General features: G+C 51.0%; 1 protein-coding gene across 3 annotated transcripts; it reads right to left on the bottom strand.

Annotated features, from left to right (window-relative positions):
• Window positions 1-622: 622 nt before the first annotated feature.
• On the bottom strand, window positions 623-15,427 carry C5AR2 (complement C5a receptor 2). 3 transcript variants are annotated; one of them, XM_003940288.4, is made up of 3 exons: window positions 15,258-15,427; window positions 14,969-15,164; window positions 623-6,079 (listed from the first exon to the last, which is right to left on the bottom strand). In XM_003940288.4, the coding sequence occupies exon 3, from the start codon at window positions 6,062-6,064 to the stop codon at window positions 5,051-5,053; it is 1,014 nt and encodes a 337-aa protein (XP_003940337.1). In that variant the 5' UTR covers window positions 6,065-6,079; window positions 14,969-15,164; window positions 15,258-15,427; the 3' UTR covers window positions 623-5,050. The 3 variants fall into 3 exon arrangements, with proteins under 3 accessions (XP_003940337.1, XP_074242237.1, XP_074242238.1); XM_074386136.1 differs by having other exon boundaries at window positions 14,957-15,164; XM_074386137.1 differs by lacking the exons at window positions 14,969-15,164; window positions 15,258-15,427 and adding an exon at window positions 8,032-8,137.
• Window positions 15,428-17,401: the final 1,974 nt, after the last annotated feature.

Consider the following 17,401-nt stretch of genomic DNA (forward strand, 5'->3'; position numbering starts at 1 on the left):
TGGAGAATTAACCCAAAGAGAGAGCTGGCCCAGGCACTTTTTTTTTTTTTTTCTGAGATGGGGTCTCGCTCCTGACTCCCAGGCTAGAGTGCAGTGGCGTGATAGGTCCCTGCAACCTCTGCCTCCCAGGTTCAAGCCATTCTCCTGCCTCAGCCTCCCAGGTAGCTGGGATTACAGTTGCACACTGCTATGCGCCTGGCTGATTTTTGTGGAGTTTTTTCTTTTCTTTTTTTTTTTGGAGACGGAGTTTCGCTCTTGTTACCCAGGCTGGAGTGCAATGGCGCGATCTTGGCTCACCGCAACCTCCGCCTCCTGGATTCGGGCAATTCTCCAGCCTCAGCCTCCTGAGTAGCTGGGATTACAGGCACGCGCCACCATGCCCAGCTAATTTTTTGTATTTTTACATGTTGACCAGGTTTCACCATGTTGACCAGGATGGTCTCTATCGGGGTTTCACCATGTTGACCAGGATGGTTTCAATCTCTTGACCTCATGATCCACCCGTCTCGGCCTCCCAAAGTGCTGGGATTACAGGCTTGAGCCACCGCACCCGGCCTTTTCTTTTCTTTTTAAGACGGGGTTTCACCATGTTGGTCAGGCTGGTCTTGAACTCCCGACCTCAGGTGATCCTCCTGCCTTGGCCTCCAAAGTGCTTGGATTACAGGCGTGAGCCACCACGCCCAGCCTTTTTTTTTTTTTTCAGACGGAGTCTTGCTCTGTCCCCAGGCTGGTGTACAGTGGCAAAATCCTGGGATCCCAAAATCTTGGGATCATAGGCCTAAACCACCTTGCCCGGCCTATACCTGTTTTTAATTACATGTAGATTAAGGGAAAGTTCATGCAGAAATATCTAGGGAAGGGGTAATAACTTCTGGGTGGTGAGGTCATTGCCATAGAAAGGGGCAGTAACTCCTGGGTGTTGCCATAGCGATGCCAAACTGATAGGGCACACTGGTAGGTGTGTCATAGAAAGCTGCTTCGGGCAGGGTGTGGTGGCCCACGCCTGTAATCCCAGCACTTTGGGAGGCCCAGGCGGGCCGATCACCCAAGGTCAGGAGTTCCAGACCAGCGTGGCCACCATGGCAAAACTCCATCTCTACTAAAAAATACAGAAGTTGATCGGGCGTTGTAGTTTACGGGCGTGGTATTTCACGCCTGTAATCCCAGCACTTTGGGAGGCTGAGGTGGGCGGATCACAAGGTCAAGAGATCGAGACTATCCTGGCCAACATGGTGAAACCCTGTCTCTACTAAAATCACACACACACACACACACACACACACACACAAATTAGCTGGGTGTGGTGGTGGGCACCTGTATCCCAGCTACTCGGAAGGTTGAGGCAAGAGAATCACTTGAACCCGGGAGGCGGAAGTTGCAGTGAGTCGAGATTGCGCCACTGCACTCCAGCCTGGCGACAGAGCGAGACTGCGTCTCAAAAAAAAAATAGACGTTAGCTAGGCTTGGTGACAGGCATCTGTAGTCGCCTGTAGCTTCTCAGGAGGCTGCGGCAGGAGAATCACTTGAACCCAGCAGGCGAGGTTTCAACGAGTCGAGATTGCGCCCCACTGCACTCCAGCCTGGGCAACAAAACAAGACTGTCTCAAAAAAAAAAAAAAAAAAAAAGCTGCTTCTGCCTCCTCCCTGTTTTAGCTAGTCCTCAATTTGGGCCAGTGTTCAAGCCCCACCTCCAGAGTTGAGTCCTGCCTCCTACCTCAAAGGAGCTATATAAATTGTCCCACCACAAAATTTATTTTACAAGATAGCCTTGGTCTTAATTCATGCCTGAGAATTCTGAGTAAAATGCCAAGTAACAAAATATGCAATCCCAATGCTTTCTGACCAAGCTCCTCTCTAGCCTGAATTCAATAGATCCTAACAGGCAGGAATATTGTCACCCCTGTTCAGCCTGAAGAAGTTACAGAAGATGGGTCCTCCTCCCTTCACAACCCTTAGGATGAAGGGTTCTCTTATAAAAGGGAGGAGGGAAATGTCAGAGGCATGTGAACCAGAGTGACTCCATCTTGAATAGGAGCTGGGTAAAATAAGGCTGAGGCCTACTGGAATGCTTTTCCAGGAAGTCAGACATTCTAAGTCGCAGGATAAGGCCAGGCACGGTGGCTCACGCCTATATTCCCAGCACTTTGGGAGGTCGAAGTGGGTGGATCACCTGAGGTCAGGAGTTTGAGACCAGCCTGGCCAACATGGTGAAACCCCGTCTCTACTAAAAATACAAAAATTAGCTGAGCATGGTGGCAGAAAAAAAGAGAGGCCAGGCGCGGTGGCTCACGCCTGTAATTCTAGCACTTTGGGAGGCTGAGGCGGGCGGATTGCCTGAGCTTAGGAGATCAAGACCAGCCCGGTCAACATGGTGAAGCTCCGTCTCTACTAAAACACAAAAAATTAGCCAAGTGTGGCAGTGGGCGCCTGTAGTCCCAGCTACTCGGGAGGCTGAGGCAGGAGAGCCGTTTGAACCCGGGAGGCGGAGGTTGCAGTGAACCCGGACTGCACCACTGCACTGCAGCCGGGACAGCAGAGCCAGACTCTGTCTCAAAAACAAAACCAGAAACAAACACAAAGGAGAAGCTATGTGTGAAGTGCTGTTCTGGAGTAATGACTGCAGACATAGGTGCCACGACTATGTATGTATGTATGTATTTAGTGGCAGGGTCTCACTCTGTCACCTAGGCTGGAGTGCAGTGAGACAGTCATGGCTGACTGCAGCCTCAACCTCCCAGGCTCAAGCAGTCCTCCCACTCCAGCCTCCCTACTAGCTGGCACTATAGGCATGTGCCACCAAACCAAGATAATTTTTATTTTTGTAGAAATGGGGTCTTGCTGTGTTGCCCAGGCCAGTCTCAAACTTCCAGCCTCAAGGGATCCTCCCTACTGGGCCTCCCAAAGTGCTGGGATTAGGGGCATGCACCACCATACCTGGCCTACTATGTAATTTAAAAGACCTGAGCAGGTAGAACCCAAGAGTAAATTCTAGAACAGCATTTTGTAACAGAAATCTCTGTTTTGATGGCAATGTCCTATGGCTCTGCTGTCCAGTATGGCAGTCACCAGCCATATGTAGCTACTGAGCGTTTGAACGATGGCCAGTGTGCCTGAGGAAATAAATTTGAAATATTAATTTGTTCTTTTTTTTTTTTTTTTTTTTTTGAGACAGAGTCTCACTCTATTGCCAGGCTGGAGCGCAGTGGCACAATCTCAGCTTACTACAACCTCCGCCTCCCAGGTTCAAGCGATTCTCCTGCCTCAGCCTCCCGAGTAGCTGGGATTACAGGCACATGCCACCACACCCAGCTAATTTTCGTTTTGTTTGTTTTTTTTCTGGAGATGGAGACTCATTCTGTCACCCAAGCTGACGTGCAGTCAGGTGATCTAGGCTGACTACAAACTCCATCTCCTGGGCTAAGCAATCCACCTGCCTCAAGAAGGATTGAAGCAGGATGATTCAAGCAACGCCCTCCTGAGTAACTGGGACTACAGACACGCCCCACCACTTTGTATTTTTTGTAGAGATAGGATCTTGCTATGCTGCCCAGGCTGGTCTCAAACTCTTGGGCTCCTGCAATCCTCCTGCCTCAGCCTCCCTCATAGTGCTGAGATTGCAGACGTGAGCCACCACGCCTGGCCAATTGATTCTAATTTGAATCACCACAGATGGTTCTTGATTGCTAAACCGAACAGCATAGATCAGAAGGGCATTCCAGCCAGTGGCACAGCTTCAGGAAAGGCACATAGGCACGAAAACATTACAGCCCGAAGGGTGTGCATTAGCTTCCCATGGCTGCTGTAACAAATTACCTCAAACATACTGATTTAAAACAATACAAATGTATTTTCTTAAAGGTCTGTTTATCAGAGGTTTAAAAGTGTCAGCAGGTCTGTGTTGCTTCTGGAAGCTTCAGAGAGAATCTGTTTCCTTGTCTGTTTCAGCTTCTGGAGCTGCCTGTATTTTTCGGCACCTCCTCCCATCACTGTGACATCTGCTTCCGTTGTCACAGCTCCTGCTGCTGACCCTGACCCTCCTGCCTCTCTCGTAAAAGGACCCTTGTGATTCCATGGAGCCCACCCAGACAATCTAGGATAACCCCCCCCCTTCTCAAGATCTCTCACTTAATCTCATCTGCAAAGTCCCTTTTGCCATGGAAGGTCACCTGTTCACAGGTTCAGGGGGTTAGAATGTGGACATCATCGGGGCCATGATTCTGTCTGCTATAGGGTCTGAGAAGCTAGAGAGTGTGTCCAGGGGTGGAGAGAAGCCTTGAATGCCGAGCTAAGGAGCCTGGACATGGCCTTTCGTTCAAAAGAGATCGTGACCTGTGAACCTCTCACCACCTCGGCTCTGTTACCCAGATCCAAATGACTATCACCTCCTGCTCGGACCCCGGCAGTAGGCTCCTCTCGGGGCTCTTCACTGCCGCCCGCATAGTCTCATCTCTACCAGCAACCAAAGGGAGCCTATTAAAATCTTTTATAGTTTTCATCTAGTTTTTAATTTTTTGAGACAGTCTCACTCTGTCGCCCAGGCTGGAGGGCAGGGGCGAGATCTCAGCTCACTGCAACTTCCGCCTCCTGAGTTCAAAACGATTCCCCTGCCTCAGCCTCCTGAGTAGCTGGGACTACAGGTGTGCGTCACCACACCTGGCTAATTTTTGTATTTTTAGTAGAGACAGAGTTTCGCCATGTTGGCCAGGCTGGCTTTGAACTCCTGATCTCAAGTGATCCACCCGCCTCAGCCTCCCAAAGCGCTGGGATTACAGGCGTGAGCCACTGTGCCCGGCCCTTTATTCCTTTGTTTATAGTCTGTCTTCCTCCAGTAGAATGTCAGCTCCCCGAGGGCAGGATATGTGTCTGTTTTGGTCACTGCTGTATCTCCAGTGCCTCAAAAGGCCTTGCACATAGCAGGTGCATGATGGATGTCTGTTAAATGAAGGAAGGAATAAAATGAAGACAACATGGAGCTCCTGGATCCAGCCATGCCTGAAGCCAGTGTCATGAAATGAAATAGGAAGATACACATCCACAGTGTCTCTCCAGCCTACACCTCCATCTCTGAGACCAGATCATGGCTGGTGGATTTCTTGCTGTCCACACCTTCGTCCCTGTCCTGGGACTCCCTCAGGGCCCAGTGACAGGCAGCTGGCAGTGAGTGGTGGAGTTGAGCCCTCCGGAAATACAGGAAGAGCATGGGATTGAGGCAGCTGTGAGCGAGGGCAAGGCCCACGACCAGGGGTTCAGCCCGCAGGGCCCTGGCCAGGAGTGCGGAGTTCGGGGCTGCCACGGTGAGCACCAGCCCCAGCAGGTGGTAGGGTGCCCAGCAGACAAAAAAGCCCACCATGACAGCTGTGCCCAGCGGCCAGCGGTATTGAGCTGCCCGGCACAGGAGGGCAACGTGGCAGCTAACCATGGCCACCAGGGGCCCCAGGAAGCCAAAAAGAAAGCGGACGGCAGTCACGGCATTCTCGGTGCGGGAGGAGCCGCGGTAGTCCACCACACACTGCAGCTGGCCCGGGAAGGGATCCTGGTGCAGCCGGCGGTAGACGGCGGAGGGCACGGTGAGTACCAAGGCCAAAGTCCAGGCCGCCCCACAGGCCACCTGCACCCTGCGCGCCCGCTGAGCCATAGACCACCAGGCAGGCCCGACAGCCAGGAGGCAGAGGTCTACACTGAGCGCTGCCAGGAGCAGGACGCTGGCGTACATGGTCAGCAGGATGACGGACGGCAGCGCCTGACAGCCCAAGGCCCCGTACGGCCAGTGGCCCCCACGGGCAATGGGCACCGCCAGGATGGGCAGAGACAAACAGCACAGCAAATCCGCCAGGGCCAGGTGGAGCAACCAGGTGGCACCCACCCTCCAGCAGGCCTCCTTCCCCATCACCCAGGCCACCATGGCGTTGCCTGGCACCCCCACCAGGAAGATGGCGACATACAGCAGGAGGGGGGCCACGCGCAGCGGGTGGATGGTCAGGCAGGCGCCGTCCGGGCAGTCCACTGGGTGGTCCGAGAGGTCGCTGTAATCCCCATAATCGTAGCTGACAGAAGCATTCTCCATCCTGGCTCCCGGTGTCTGGGCAGGAGAGAAACACAATGAAAACTCAGAGGGGGAAACTCCACGTCCCTGGAGAGCTAGGGTGTCCATCAGCCTGGCCCACCAGCACCTTGCCAACTACAATGTTTCCGCGTAAGAACTCCAGCGTTTTAGAATGTTGGAATTCTCTGTCCGGGCGCGGTGGCTCACGCCTGTAATCCCAGCACTTGGGAGGCCCAGGCTGGTGGCTCACTTGAGGCCAGGAGTTCAAGACCAGGCCAACATGGCAAAACCCCATCTCTAGTAAAAATACAAAATTCAGCTGGGTGTGGTGGCGTGTGCCTGTAATCCCAGCTACTTGGGAGGCTGAGAGTTGCTTAAACCTGGGAGGCGGAGGTAGCAGTGCACTGAGATCACACCACTGCACTCCAGCCTGGGCAACAGAGTAAGACTCCTCTCAAAACAAACAAACAAACAAAAAGTAGCTCGGTGGCATCTTGGAATTCTAGAATATTCCAAAATCCCACATTGGAATATTGGGGCTGGGCATAGTGGCTCAGTCCTGTAATCTCAGCAATCTGAGAGGCCAAGGTGGGAAGATTGTTTGAGGTCAGGAGCTCTAGACCAGCCTGGGCAACACAGGGAGACCCCAGGTCTACAAAAAAATTTTAAAAACTTAGCCTGGCATGGTCATGCGTGCCTATAATCTCAGTTACTGTGAAGGCTGAAGTGGGAGAATCACTTGAGTCTAGGAGATTGAGTGAGCCTGACTGTATCCCTGCACTCCAGCCAGGATGGCAGAGTGCACCGGCCCCACCGGCCACCTGCACCCTGCATACCCGCTAAGCCGTAGACCAGCAGGCAGGCCCGAGAGACAGGAGGCAGATGTCAGCACTGAGAGCTGCTAGGAGCAGGACGCTGGCATACGTGGTCTGTCTCAAAAAAGAAACAAAAGCTGGGCGCGGTGGCGCGTGCCTGTAGTTCCAGCTACTCGGGAGGCTGAAGTGGGAGGATCGCTTGAGCCCAGGAGTTCTGGGCTGTGGTGAGCTATGCCGATCAAGTGTCTACACTAAGGATACAGGCTTATGCCTGTAATCCTGAGGGGTGGATCACCTGAGGTCAGGAGTTTGAGACCAGCCTGGCCAACGTGGTGAAACCCCATCTCTAGTAAAAGTACAAAAATAGCTGGGTGTGGTGGCAGACGCCTGTAATCCCAGCTCTCTGGGAGGCTGAGGCAGAAGGATCACTTGAACCAGGAAGGCGGAGGTTGCTGTGAGCTGAGATCGCGCCACTGCACTCCAGCCTGGGCAATGGAACGAGACTCCATCCCAAAAAAAGAAAAAAAAAAAGAGTTAGCAAGGGCCACGGCATGTAGGGCCATGTGTGCAACACAAAGACTTCATCATTTATTCCAAATGAGACAGGTACTGTAGCACGGTGCTGAGAAGCGACATAATCTATCATAGCTATATATATATATAATTTTATTTTATTTTTTTTTTTTTGAGACAGAGTTTTGCTCTGCCTCCCAGGCTGGAGTATGGTGGCAGGATCTCGGCTCACCACAACCTCTGCCTTCCGGGTTAAAGTGATTCTCCTGCCTCAGCCTCCTGAGTAGATGGGGTTACAGGTGCACCCCAACACACCTAGCTAATTTTTGTATTTTTAGTAGAGACAGGGTTTCGCCATGGTGGCCAAGCTGGTCTCAAACTCCTGACCTCAGGTGATCCACCCGTCTCGGCCTCCCAAAGTGCTGGGATTATAGGTGTGAGCCACCACGCCCAGCAGTAGGTGAATTTCAAAGTGTGTCAGTTCCGCCACGGAACCCCATGCCCTGGAATATTACATCTCCAAATCTCCGGCTCTCGAGAGCTGGCAGGCAGTACAGCAAAAGGCCTTGAGCAGCCCCGGGCTCCATGACTGTGGGTGACACTTGCAGCTGGCCGTGGCAGTTTCCTCATCGGGGAAGCAAGTCATCGGGGTGAACCTACCTCTCTGGTTTTGGGAGGCCTTGAGGAGTCAGGATCTATCCAGCACGTGGTGCACAGCAACGCTCAGGTAGACGAAGCTGTGGGTAGCCCAGGACCCAGGAGTCTCCGCCCCCCCAACCCCCACAGTGTCAGAATGACCTGGTCCTGTGACTGCTGACTATTATGGGTTGGCTGGCACTGCCCAGAGCTCCAGCTGCTATTGAGGCAACAGGAAGGACAGAGAGGAAGTTGGGGCACTTCCCTCCCCTCCCCCACCCCAAGTAGCAGTGAACAGGCCAGGCTTGTGGCGTGTGTGTTTGAAGCCTGGCATCCCACTTTCAAATTATTTTTATCCCTAGAGAAAAGGTGTACAGAATTTAGCGAGGTTCAGTGGCTCACGACTGTCATTTCAGTGCATTGGGAGGCTGAGGAGGAAGGATTGTGTGTGGCCAAGAGTTCAAGACCAGCCTAGCGGCCGGGCGCGGTGGCTCAAGCCTGTAATCCCAGCACTTTGGGAGGCCGAGACGGGTGGATCACAAGGTCAAGAGATCGAGACCATCCTGGTCAACATGGTGAAACCCCGTCTCTACTAAAAATACAAAAAATTAGCTGGGCATGGTGGCGCGTGCCTGTTATCCCAGCTACTCAGGAGGCTGAGGCAGGAGAATTGCCTGAGCCCAGGAGGCGGAGGTTGCGGTGAGCTGAGATCGCACCATTGCACTCCAGTCTGGGTAACGAGAGCGAAACTCAGTCTCAAAAAAAAAAAAGACCAGCCTAGGCAGCATAGCGAGACCCTCTGTCTCTACAAAAAAATTTAAAAATTAGCTGGGCATAGTAGTTCATGCCTGTAATCCCAACATTTTCGAAGACTGGGTGGAGGATTGTATGAGCCCAGGAGTTCGAGGCTGCAGTTAGCCATGATGGCGCCACTGCACTCTAGCCTGAGCAAGACTCTGTCCTAAAGAACGGAAGGAAGGGGAGAGGAGGGAACGAAAATGTGCAGCATTTTAAAACTGAATCCCCTCTACCCGAGTGCAGTGGCTCACACCTATAATTCTAGCACTTTGGGAGGCCGAAATGGGCAGATCACTTGAGGCCAGCAATTCGAGACCAGCCTGGGCAACATGGTGAAACCCGATCTCTACTAAACATGCAAAAATCAGCCAGGCATGACAACAGATGTCTATAATCCCAGCTACTGGGGAGACTGAGGCAGGAGAATCACTTGAACCCCAGAGGTGGAGGTTGCAGTGAGCCGAGATCATGCCCCTGCACGCCAGCCTGGGTGACAAGAGCTAGACTCTGTCTCAAAAACCGACCAAACAAACAACAACAAAAGATTCCCACCAGCTGTGTGGCCTTGAACAAGTCACCTAACCTATCTGTGCCTCAGTAAAATGGGAATAATAATACATCCACTTTAGGATGTGCTGTAAGAATTCCATGAGGGCCGGGCGCGGTGGCTCACGCCTGTAACCCCAGCACTTTGGGAGGCCGAGGCGGGTGGATCACGAGGTCAAGAGATCGAGACCATCCTGGTCAACATGGTGAAACCCCGTCTCTACTAAAAATACAAAAAATTAGCTGGGCATGGTGGCGCGTGCCTGTAATCCCAGCTACTCAGGAGGCTGAGGCAGGAGAATTGCCTGAACCCAGGAGGCGGAGGTTGCAGTGAGCCGAGATCGCGCCATTGCACTCCAGCCTGGGTAACAAGAGCGAAACTCCATAAAAAAAAAAAAAAAGAATTCAATGAATTAGACACTGTCTGGCTAAGAACAGCGCTGGATTTCAGTGGGTTTCACACGTGCGCTAGCCGCTCTTACTGCTGTCCACACACATCCTCTTACCCTGCAAAGACTCCACCCTACCCAGCCCTTGTTGATTACAATCCAGGAAACTTTCTGTGAATCATAATTTGCCGAACTGCACGCCCAAAGCAATGCTATGGGAGATAGTGTTTTCTTTGTAATGTTTTAACCAGAAATGAGAGCTTTCAACACCCATTGTTCCATCTGTTCATCTTTTCCCATTGATGTGCCCAAGTTCCGTTTTTCTGTCTATCGGTACATTCATCCTCAAAGCCTCAAAAACAGTCCACTGGCTGCACAAGTCATACTTATTAACTAAAGGCCATTCAATAACAATAATGAGAAATTTAGAATTTAATGAAAAATTATGGTTATAATCAGACTTCCGGGTTCAAGGGATTCTCCTGCCTCAGCCTCCCAAGTAGCTGGGATTACAGGTACACCCCAACACACCTGGCTAATTTTTATATTTTCAGTAGGGACAGGCCTTCGCCATGTTGGCCCAGCTTCTCTCAAACTCCCGACATCAGATGATCCACCTGCTTTGGCCTTCCCAAGTGCTGGGATTACAGGCATGAGCCACCATGCCCAGCAGTACATAAATTTCAAAGTGTGTCAGTCCCGCCGTGAAACCCATTATTTATGCAATAATGAGGAACAGGGCTGGTGCAGCTCCCACCTGTAATCATAACACTTTGTGAGTCCTAGGCAGATGGATTCCTTAAGGCCAGGAGTTCAAGGATAGGCTGGTCAACATGGTGAAGCCCCATCTCTACTAAAAATGTTTTTAAAAATTAGCTGGGTATGGTGGCAGGTGCCTGTTATCCCAGCTACTGAGGAATCAGAGGCAGGAGAATCCCTTGAACCTAGAGTGTGCAGTGAGCTGAGATCATACCACTGCACTCCAGCCTGGGTCACAGAGTGAGACTCCGTCTCCAAAAAAAAGAAAAATTGGATTTGGTTTAGATGATTTTGTCTTACTGTAGGGTAATGTAAGTATTCTGAACACATTTGAGGTAGGCTATGCCTGTGAGGTCAAGGCCAGTGAGCCAAAGTCACACCACTGCACTCCAGCTGGGACAACAGAGTGAGACCCTGTCTCAAAAAAAAAAAAAAAAAGCCTGGGTGCGGTGGCTCACGCCCGTAATCCCAGCACTTTGGGAGGCCAAGGAGGGCAGATCATCAAGAGGTCAGGAGATGGAGACCAACCTGGCTAACATGGTGAAAACCCATCTCTACTAAAAATTTAAAAAATTAGCTGAGCATGGTGGCACACACCTGCAGTCCCAGCTACTTGGGAGGCTGAGGCAGGAGAATCACTTGAACCCGGGAGGCAGAGGTTGCAGTGAGCCAAGATCGCACCAGTGCACTCCAGCCTGGGTGACAGAGCAAGACTCCATCTCAAAAAAAATAAAAATAAAAATAAAAATAAGGAAAAAAATTAAAAATAAAAAAATAAAATAAAATAAAGGTGGGTTATGGTGTTCGGTAGGCCAGGTCTATTAAATGCAATTTGACTTATGACATTTTCAACTTATGATGGGGTTTTGTTTTGTTTTGTTTTGGTTTGGTTTTGTCTCAAGACCACGTCTCGTTCAGTCTCCCAGGCTGAGTTCAGTGGTGCAGTCTTGGCTCACTGCAACCTCTGCCTCCCAGACTCAAGTGATCCTCCTGCCTCAGCCTCCTGAGTAGCTGGGACTGCACACCATCGCATGCCATCGTGCCCAGCTAATTTTTTATTTTTGTAGAGATGGGTCTCTCTGTGTTGCCCAGGCTGGTCTCAAACTCTTGGTCTTATGCAATCCTCCCACCTCAGCCTCCCAAAGTGCTGTGATTATAGGCATGAGCCACTGCACCCGGCCTTATGATGAGCTGATAAAGAAATGAACGGTCGTGCCGGGCGTGGTGGCTCAAGCCTGTAATCCCAGCACTTTGGGAGGCCGAGGCGGGTGGATCACGAGGTCGAGAGATCGAGACCATCCTGGTCAACATGGTGAAACCCCGTCTCTACTAAAAATACAAAAAAAAAAAAAACTAGCTGGGCATGGTGGCGCGTGCCTGTAATCCCAGCTACTCAGGAGGCTGAGGCAGGAGAATTGCTTGAGCCCAGGAGGCGGAGGTTGCGGTGAGCCGAGATCACGCCATTGCACTCCAGCCTGGGTAGCAAGTGTGAAACTCCATCTCAAAAAAAAAAAAAAAAAGAAAAAAGAAATGAACCGGTCGTAAGTCAAAGAACGTCTGTACTTACATCTGGATTATAAAGCATAGGTACCATTCTTATTATTTCATAATAATTAAAATCATTGATGGCTTTATTGAGCACCTATGATCAACAGGATATAAACCTCATCACAAACCCTTGAGGCCTGTGGGAAGCAGAAAATTTTCTTTTTTTTTTTTTTTTTTTTTTTTTGAGACAGAGTTTCGCTCTTGTTACCCAGGCTGGAGTGCAATGGCGCGATCTCGGCTCACCGCAACCTCCGCCTCCTGGGTTCAGGCAATTCTCCTGCCTCAGCCTCCTGAGTAGCTGGGATTACAGGCACGTGCCACCATGCCCAGCTAATTTTTTGTATTTTTAGTAGAGACGGGGTTTCACCATGTTGACCAGGATGGTCTCCATCTCTTGACCTCGTGATCCACCCGCCTCGGCCTCCCAAAGTGCTGGGATTACAGGCTTGAGCCACCAGGCCCGGCAAAAATTTCTTTTTTCAAGTTTCCTTTCTTGGTAAAGAATAAGTGTGCTAATAGCTTTGTTAAGCCCTATCCTATGTAGCTGTTAGACATGCCATGTTTACAGGCACCTAGTACATTCTATGTCCTTGTACTTTAAACAGGATATCTCTGCTGGACATGCTCACAGGCATGTCCCAGCTCTCCATTGCTTTTTACTTGTTGAGAAAAGTTTTAAGTTATTAGCCAATCGGGTTTTAGTTTAGATTGTGAGGTCTGGCTCCAACCAACGGAGATCAGACCCAGCAGTGAGGACGACCCCAAATGCATAAGGGATAATGTGTGTATTTTCCTTTATTCATTGTACTCTCGTGGCAAGATGGCTAGCGAGGGTACCCTTCCTGCAGTCCAGGAAGTAAAAATTGTGTTGCTGAAAGATCCTTTATCTCAGTGCTGATTTTTCCTTGCAGCACCGAGCGTCTATTTCCAGCATCTGTTTCCAACAAGGTCAATATTATCCTCCTCACTTCCCAGCCCCTTCCAACCTTGGGTGCTGCTGTGTCCCCAGCATCTGGGACAGAACCTGGTGCACAGCACAGGCACCGTCAAGATTTGGTAAATGAAAGAATAAAAGAGTAAACTGAGGCACAGAGTGACTAAGTGGTCACTTACGTTTCGTTTTGTTTCTTTCTTTCTTTTTTTTTTTTTTTTGAGACGGAGTTTCGCTCTCGTTACCCAGGCTGGAGTGCGATGGCGCAATCTCGGCTCACCGCAACCTCCGCCTCCTGGGTTCAGGCAATTCTCCTGCCTCAGCCTCCTGAGTAGCTGGGATTACAGGCACGTGCCACCATGTCCAGCTAATGTTTTGTATTTTTAGTAGAGACGGGGTTTCACCATGTTGACCAGGATGGTCTCGATCTCTTGACCTTGTGATCCACCCGCCTCGGCCTCCCAAAGTGCTGGGATTACAGGCTTGAGCCACCGCGCCCGGCTTTTTTTTTTTTTTTTTTTTTTTTTTTTGAGATGCAGTTTTGCTCTGTTCTAGCTCTGTCATCAGACTAGAGTTCAGTGGTGTGATCTCAGCTCACTGCAACCTCCGTCTCTCTGATTCAAACGATTTTCCTGCCTCAGCCTCCCAAGGAGCTGGGATTACAGGTGCTTGCCACCACACCCAGATAATTTTTGTATTTTTAGTAGAGACAGGGTTTCACCATGTTGGCCAGGCTGGTCTCAATCTCTTGACTTCATGACCCGCCTGCCTGGGCCTCCCAAAGTGCTGGGATTACAGGCGTGAGCCACCGCGCCCGGCTGGGCTTCTTTCGTTGTGACTGCCTCTTGGTGCATTCCTGTCTGTGGATCCAGTCTTGCTGGATCTTCCGCTCTGGGAAACCCTGGAGCAGAATCAAAGAAAGCTGAACATTCTTTCTTCCTGAACATCCATCTTGGAGGATTCCTCCCTGGAGACCTGGCAATCCACCTCCCTCCCGGGAAAGTACACATATCCTCACCAGAACACACGTGCCGGAATGTTCACAGCAGCCAGGTGGGAAACCTCTCAAGAAGCCACCCACAGCAGAGTGGATGAACACATCACGGGATGTTCACACTGTGGGATAGTCTACACGATGAGAATGAACAGACCCCTCAAGCATGTGGACGGATTTTGTGACAGAACAAAAGGTGACCAGGGCAGTGGCTCACGCCTGTAATCCCAGCACTTTGGGAGGCCGAGGTGGGTCACCTGACATCAGAAGTTAGAGAATAACCTGTCCAACATGGTGAATCCCTGCCTCTACTAAACATCTCCCAAAAAAATACGGCCAGGCATGGTGGCTCACACCTGTCATCCCAGCAGTTTGGGAGGCCGAGGTAGGTGAATCACCTGAGGTCAAAAGTTGGAGACCGGCCTGGCCAACATGGTGAAACTCCTTCTCTACTAAAAATACAAAAAGTACCTGGGCGTGGTGGCACACACCTGTAATCCCAGCTACTCGGGAGGCTGAGGCAGGAGAATTGCTTGAACCCAGGAGGTGGAGGTTGTGGTGAGCTGAGATCACACCACTGCACTCTAACCTGGGCAACAGAGCAAGACCCTGTTGAAAGAAAGAGAGAGAGAGAGAGATAGAGAGAGAGAGGCTGTAGCATGCCTAGCGAGAGAGCCCTTTCACTCAGTGATGTGATTTCGGTAGATTTGCCCGAAGCTACAGGAATTCCTGTGGGTTTGACAGAGTCTGTTTCCTGCATACCTGTGTGTGAAAAAAAAACATTTGGATCCTTTGACCGGAACTTTGCTACTGGGCTGCCCAAGTTAATTCCAAGAGTCCAGGACTCTGATGTGCATTCCGATGTGGCTCTAATAAGACTTCCCTTCCCAAATTCTGCTTCTGCTTCCCAGGTTCTGAAAGTCACGATTCCAAGAAGCCCAGATCATACAATCCCTCCCTCTGCCGCCTTCTGGCCCTTGTTACCTCCATCCTTACCGTCTCTTCCAAGAGGGTCCCCTTGCGGGTCAAACGCCAGTTGGGAGCGCAATCCGGGCCCACGGCCAGCACCTAGGAGGTCTGGGGTCTCTCCCCGCCGGGTCTGGCAGCTGGTAGAGTCCTGGAAATCCGTCCTGTGTGCCAGGGCTCCTATGGGACGCGTCTGAGCACCGCCACCTCACTGGTCCCAGCTAACCTTTATAAGGAGTAAAATAAATAGGAGTGGCCTTGTCTCACTCCCAGGGTGTGTTTGTCCTGACTTCCCATGAGTCACAGAACCCAAAATTACCGGGCAGCTGGCAAGGCCAGAGAGGGCTCCGATGGGTGGAGGGCTGGTCCCATGTCCCCAACCCTAGTCTGGAAGTCCCAGCTTCCCGGAAGCCAGACCTGCGTGTGGCTCGCTCGTCAAGACCTTAGAGGTCGTGGCCTGGCTTCTGTCTACCCACAACATGCAACTGCCCCCAGCCACCTCCAGGCCTCCAGTTTTGTGCCCAACCCCTCCCTTCCGCAGCCTCAGGACAGATAAACATCCCTCCCTCCTTGTCCGCTCTGAGGAAGGCAGCCCAGGATCACATTCTCCACGCAAACACTACCGCAGCCAAGCGCAGGGCCCAGGGCTTCAGCGGCAGGCAAAGCACAGACAAGTCCTGACTCCTTCCTTGGGCCTCATCTGTAAAATGGGAAGATGTTATTGACAATAACATCTTCACTATGGCCAATAACATAACTCTTGTTTTTTTTTTTTTTTTTTTTGAGATGGAGTCTCACTCTGTGGCCCAGGCTGTAGTGCAGTGGCGCGATCTCGGCTCACCACAACCTCCACCTCCTGGGTTCAAGCAATTCTCCTACCTCAACCTCCTAACTGGGGTTATAGGCATGTGCCACCACGCCTGGCTAATTTTTGTATTTTTAGTAGAGAGGGGGTTTCACCATCTTAGCCAGGCTGGTTTTGAACTCCTGACCTCATGATCCACACGCCTCGGCCTCCCAAAGTGCTGGGATTACAGGTGTAAGCCGCTGCATCTGGCCGATTTTTTTTACTTTTTTTTTAGGGATGGAGTCTCACTCTGTCACCCAGGCTGGAGTACAGTGACAAGATCATGACTCAAACTCCTAGGCTCAAGTGATTCTCCCACCTCAGCCGCCCGAGTAGCTGGAACTACAGGCATGCATCAACACACATGGCTAATCAAAAAAATTTTTTTGTAGAGGTGGGGTCTTGCTGTGTTGCCTAGCCTAAAGCAATCCTCACACCCAACCGCCCAAAGTCCTGGGATTACAGAAGTGAGCCAACCTGCCCAGCCATCATAGCAATTCTTTTTCTCTCTCTTTTTTTTTTCTTTTGAGATGGAATCTGAGTCTGTCACCCAGGCTGCCAGGCTGGAGTGCAGTGGCACAATCTCGGCTCACTGCTCTCTACCTCCCATGTTCAAGTGATTCTCCTGCCTCAGCCTCCCAAATAGCTGGGATTACAGGCACGCACCACCACAACCAGCTAATTTTTGTATATGTAGTAGAGATGGGGTTTCATCATGTTGGCCATTGATCACCTGACCTCATGATCCAGCCGCCTGGGCCTCCCAAAGTGCTGGGATTACAGGTGTGAGCCGCCGCACCGGCCACCATAGCAATTATTCATCTCTTCTAGCATACCACAGTGGCTAAAAACAAAAACTCAAGAGCCAGAATGATAAGATTCATATTCCAGGTTCACACACCCTCATCAAAGCTCAGAGCCTCAACCCCTCTGAGCCTCAACATCCTCATCTGTGCAGCGATGGTTGATGGTTGCTATGAGCATGGGATAATTTTTTTTTTTTTTTTTTTTTTTTTTTTGAGACAGAGTTTCTCTCCGTCACCAGGCACCAGGCTGGAGTGCAGTGGCACGATCTCGGCTCACCGCAACCTCTGCCTCCTGGGTTCAAGCAATTCTCCTGCCTCAGCCTCCCAAGTAGCTAGGACTACAGGCGCGTGCCACCACACCCAGCTAATTTTTGTATTTTTAGTAGAGACGGGGTTTCACCATGTTGGCCAGGATGGTCTCAATCTCCTGACCTCGTCATCCGCCCACCTCGGCCTCCCAAAGTGCTGGGATTACAGGCGTGAGCCACCGCACCCGGCGCATTGGATAAATTTAAAACTCACAGAAGTGGCCGGCGTGATAGCTCATACCTGTAATCCTAGCACTTCGGGAGGATCACCTGAAGTCAGGAGTTTGAGACCAGCTTGGACAACATGGTGAAAACCCGTCTCTACTAAAAGTACAAAAATTAGCCAGGTCTGGTGGTGGATGCCTGTAATGCTAGCTACTCGGGAGGCTGAGGCAGGCGAATCGCTTGAACCAGGAGGCAGAGCCCGCAGTGAGCCAAGATCATGCCATTGCACTCCTGCCTGCATGACAGAGCTAGACTCTGTCTCAAAACATAAAAATAA

This window comes from Saimiri boliviensis, chromosome 14 (assembly GCF_048565385.1).
Source record: "Saimiri boliviensis isolate mSaiBol1 chromosome 14, mSaiBol1.pri, whole genome shotgun sequence".
Lineage (NCBI taxonomy): Eukaryota > Metazoa > Chordata > Mammalia > Primates > Cebidae > Saimiri > Saimiri boliviensis.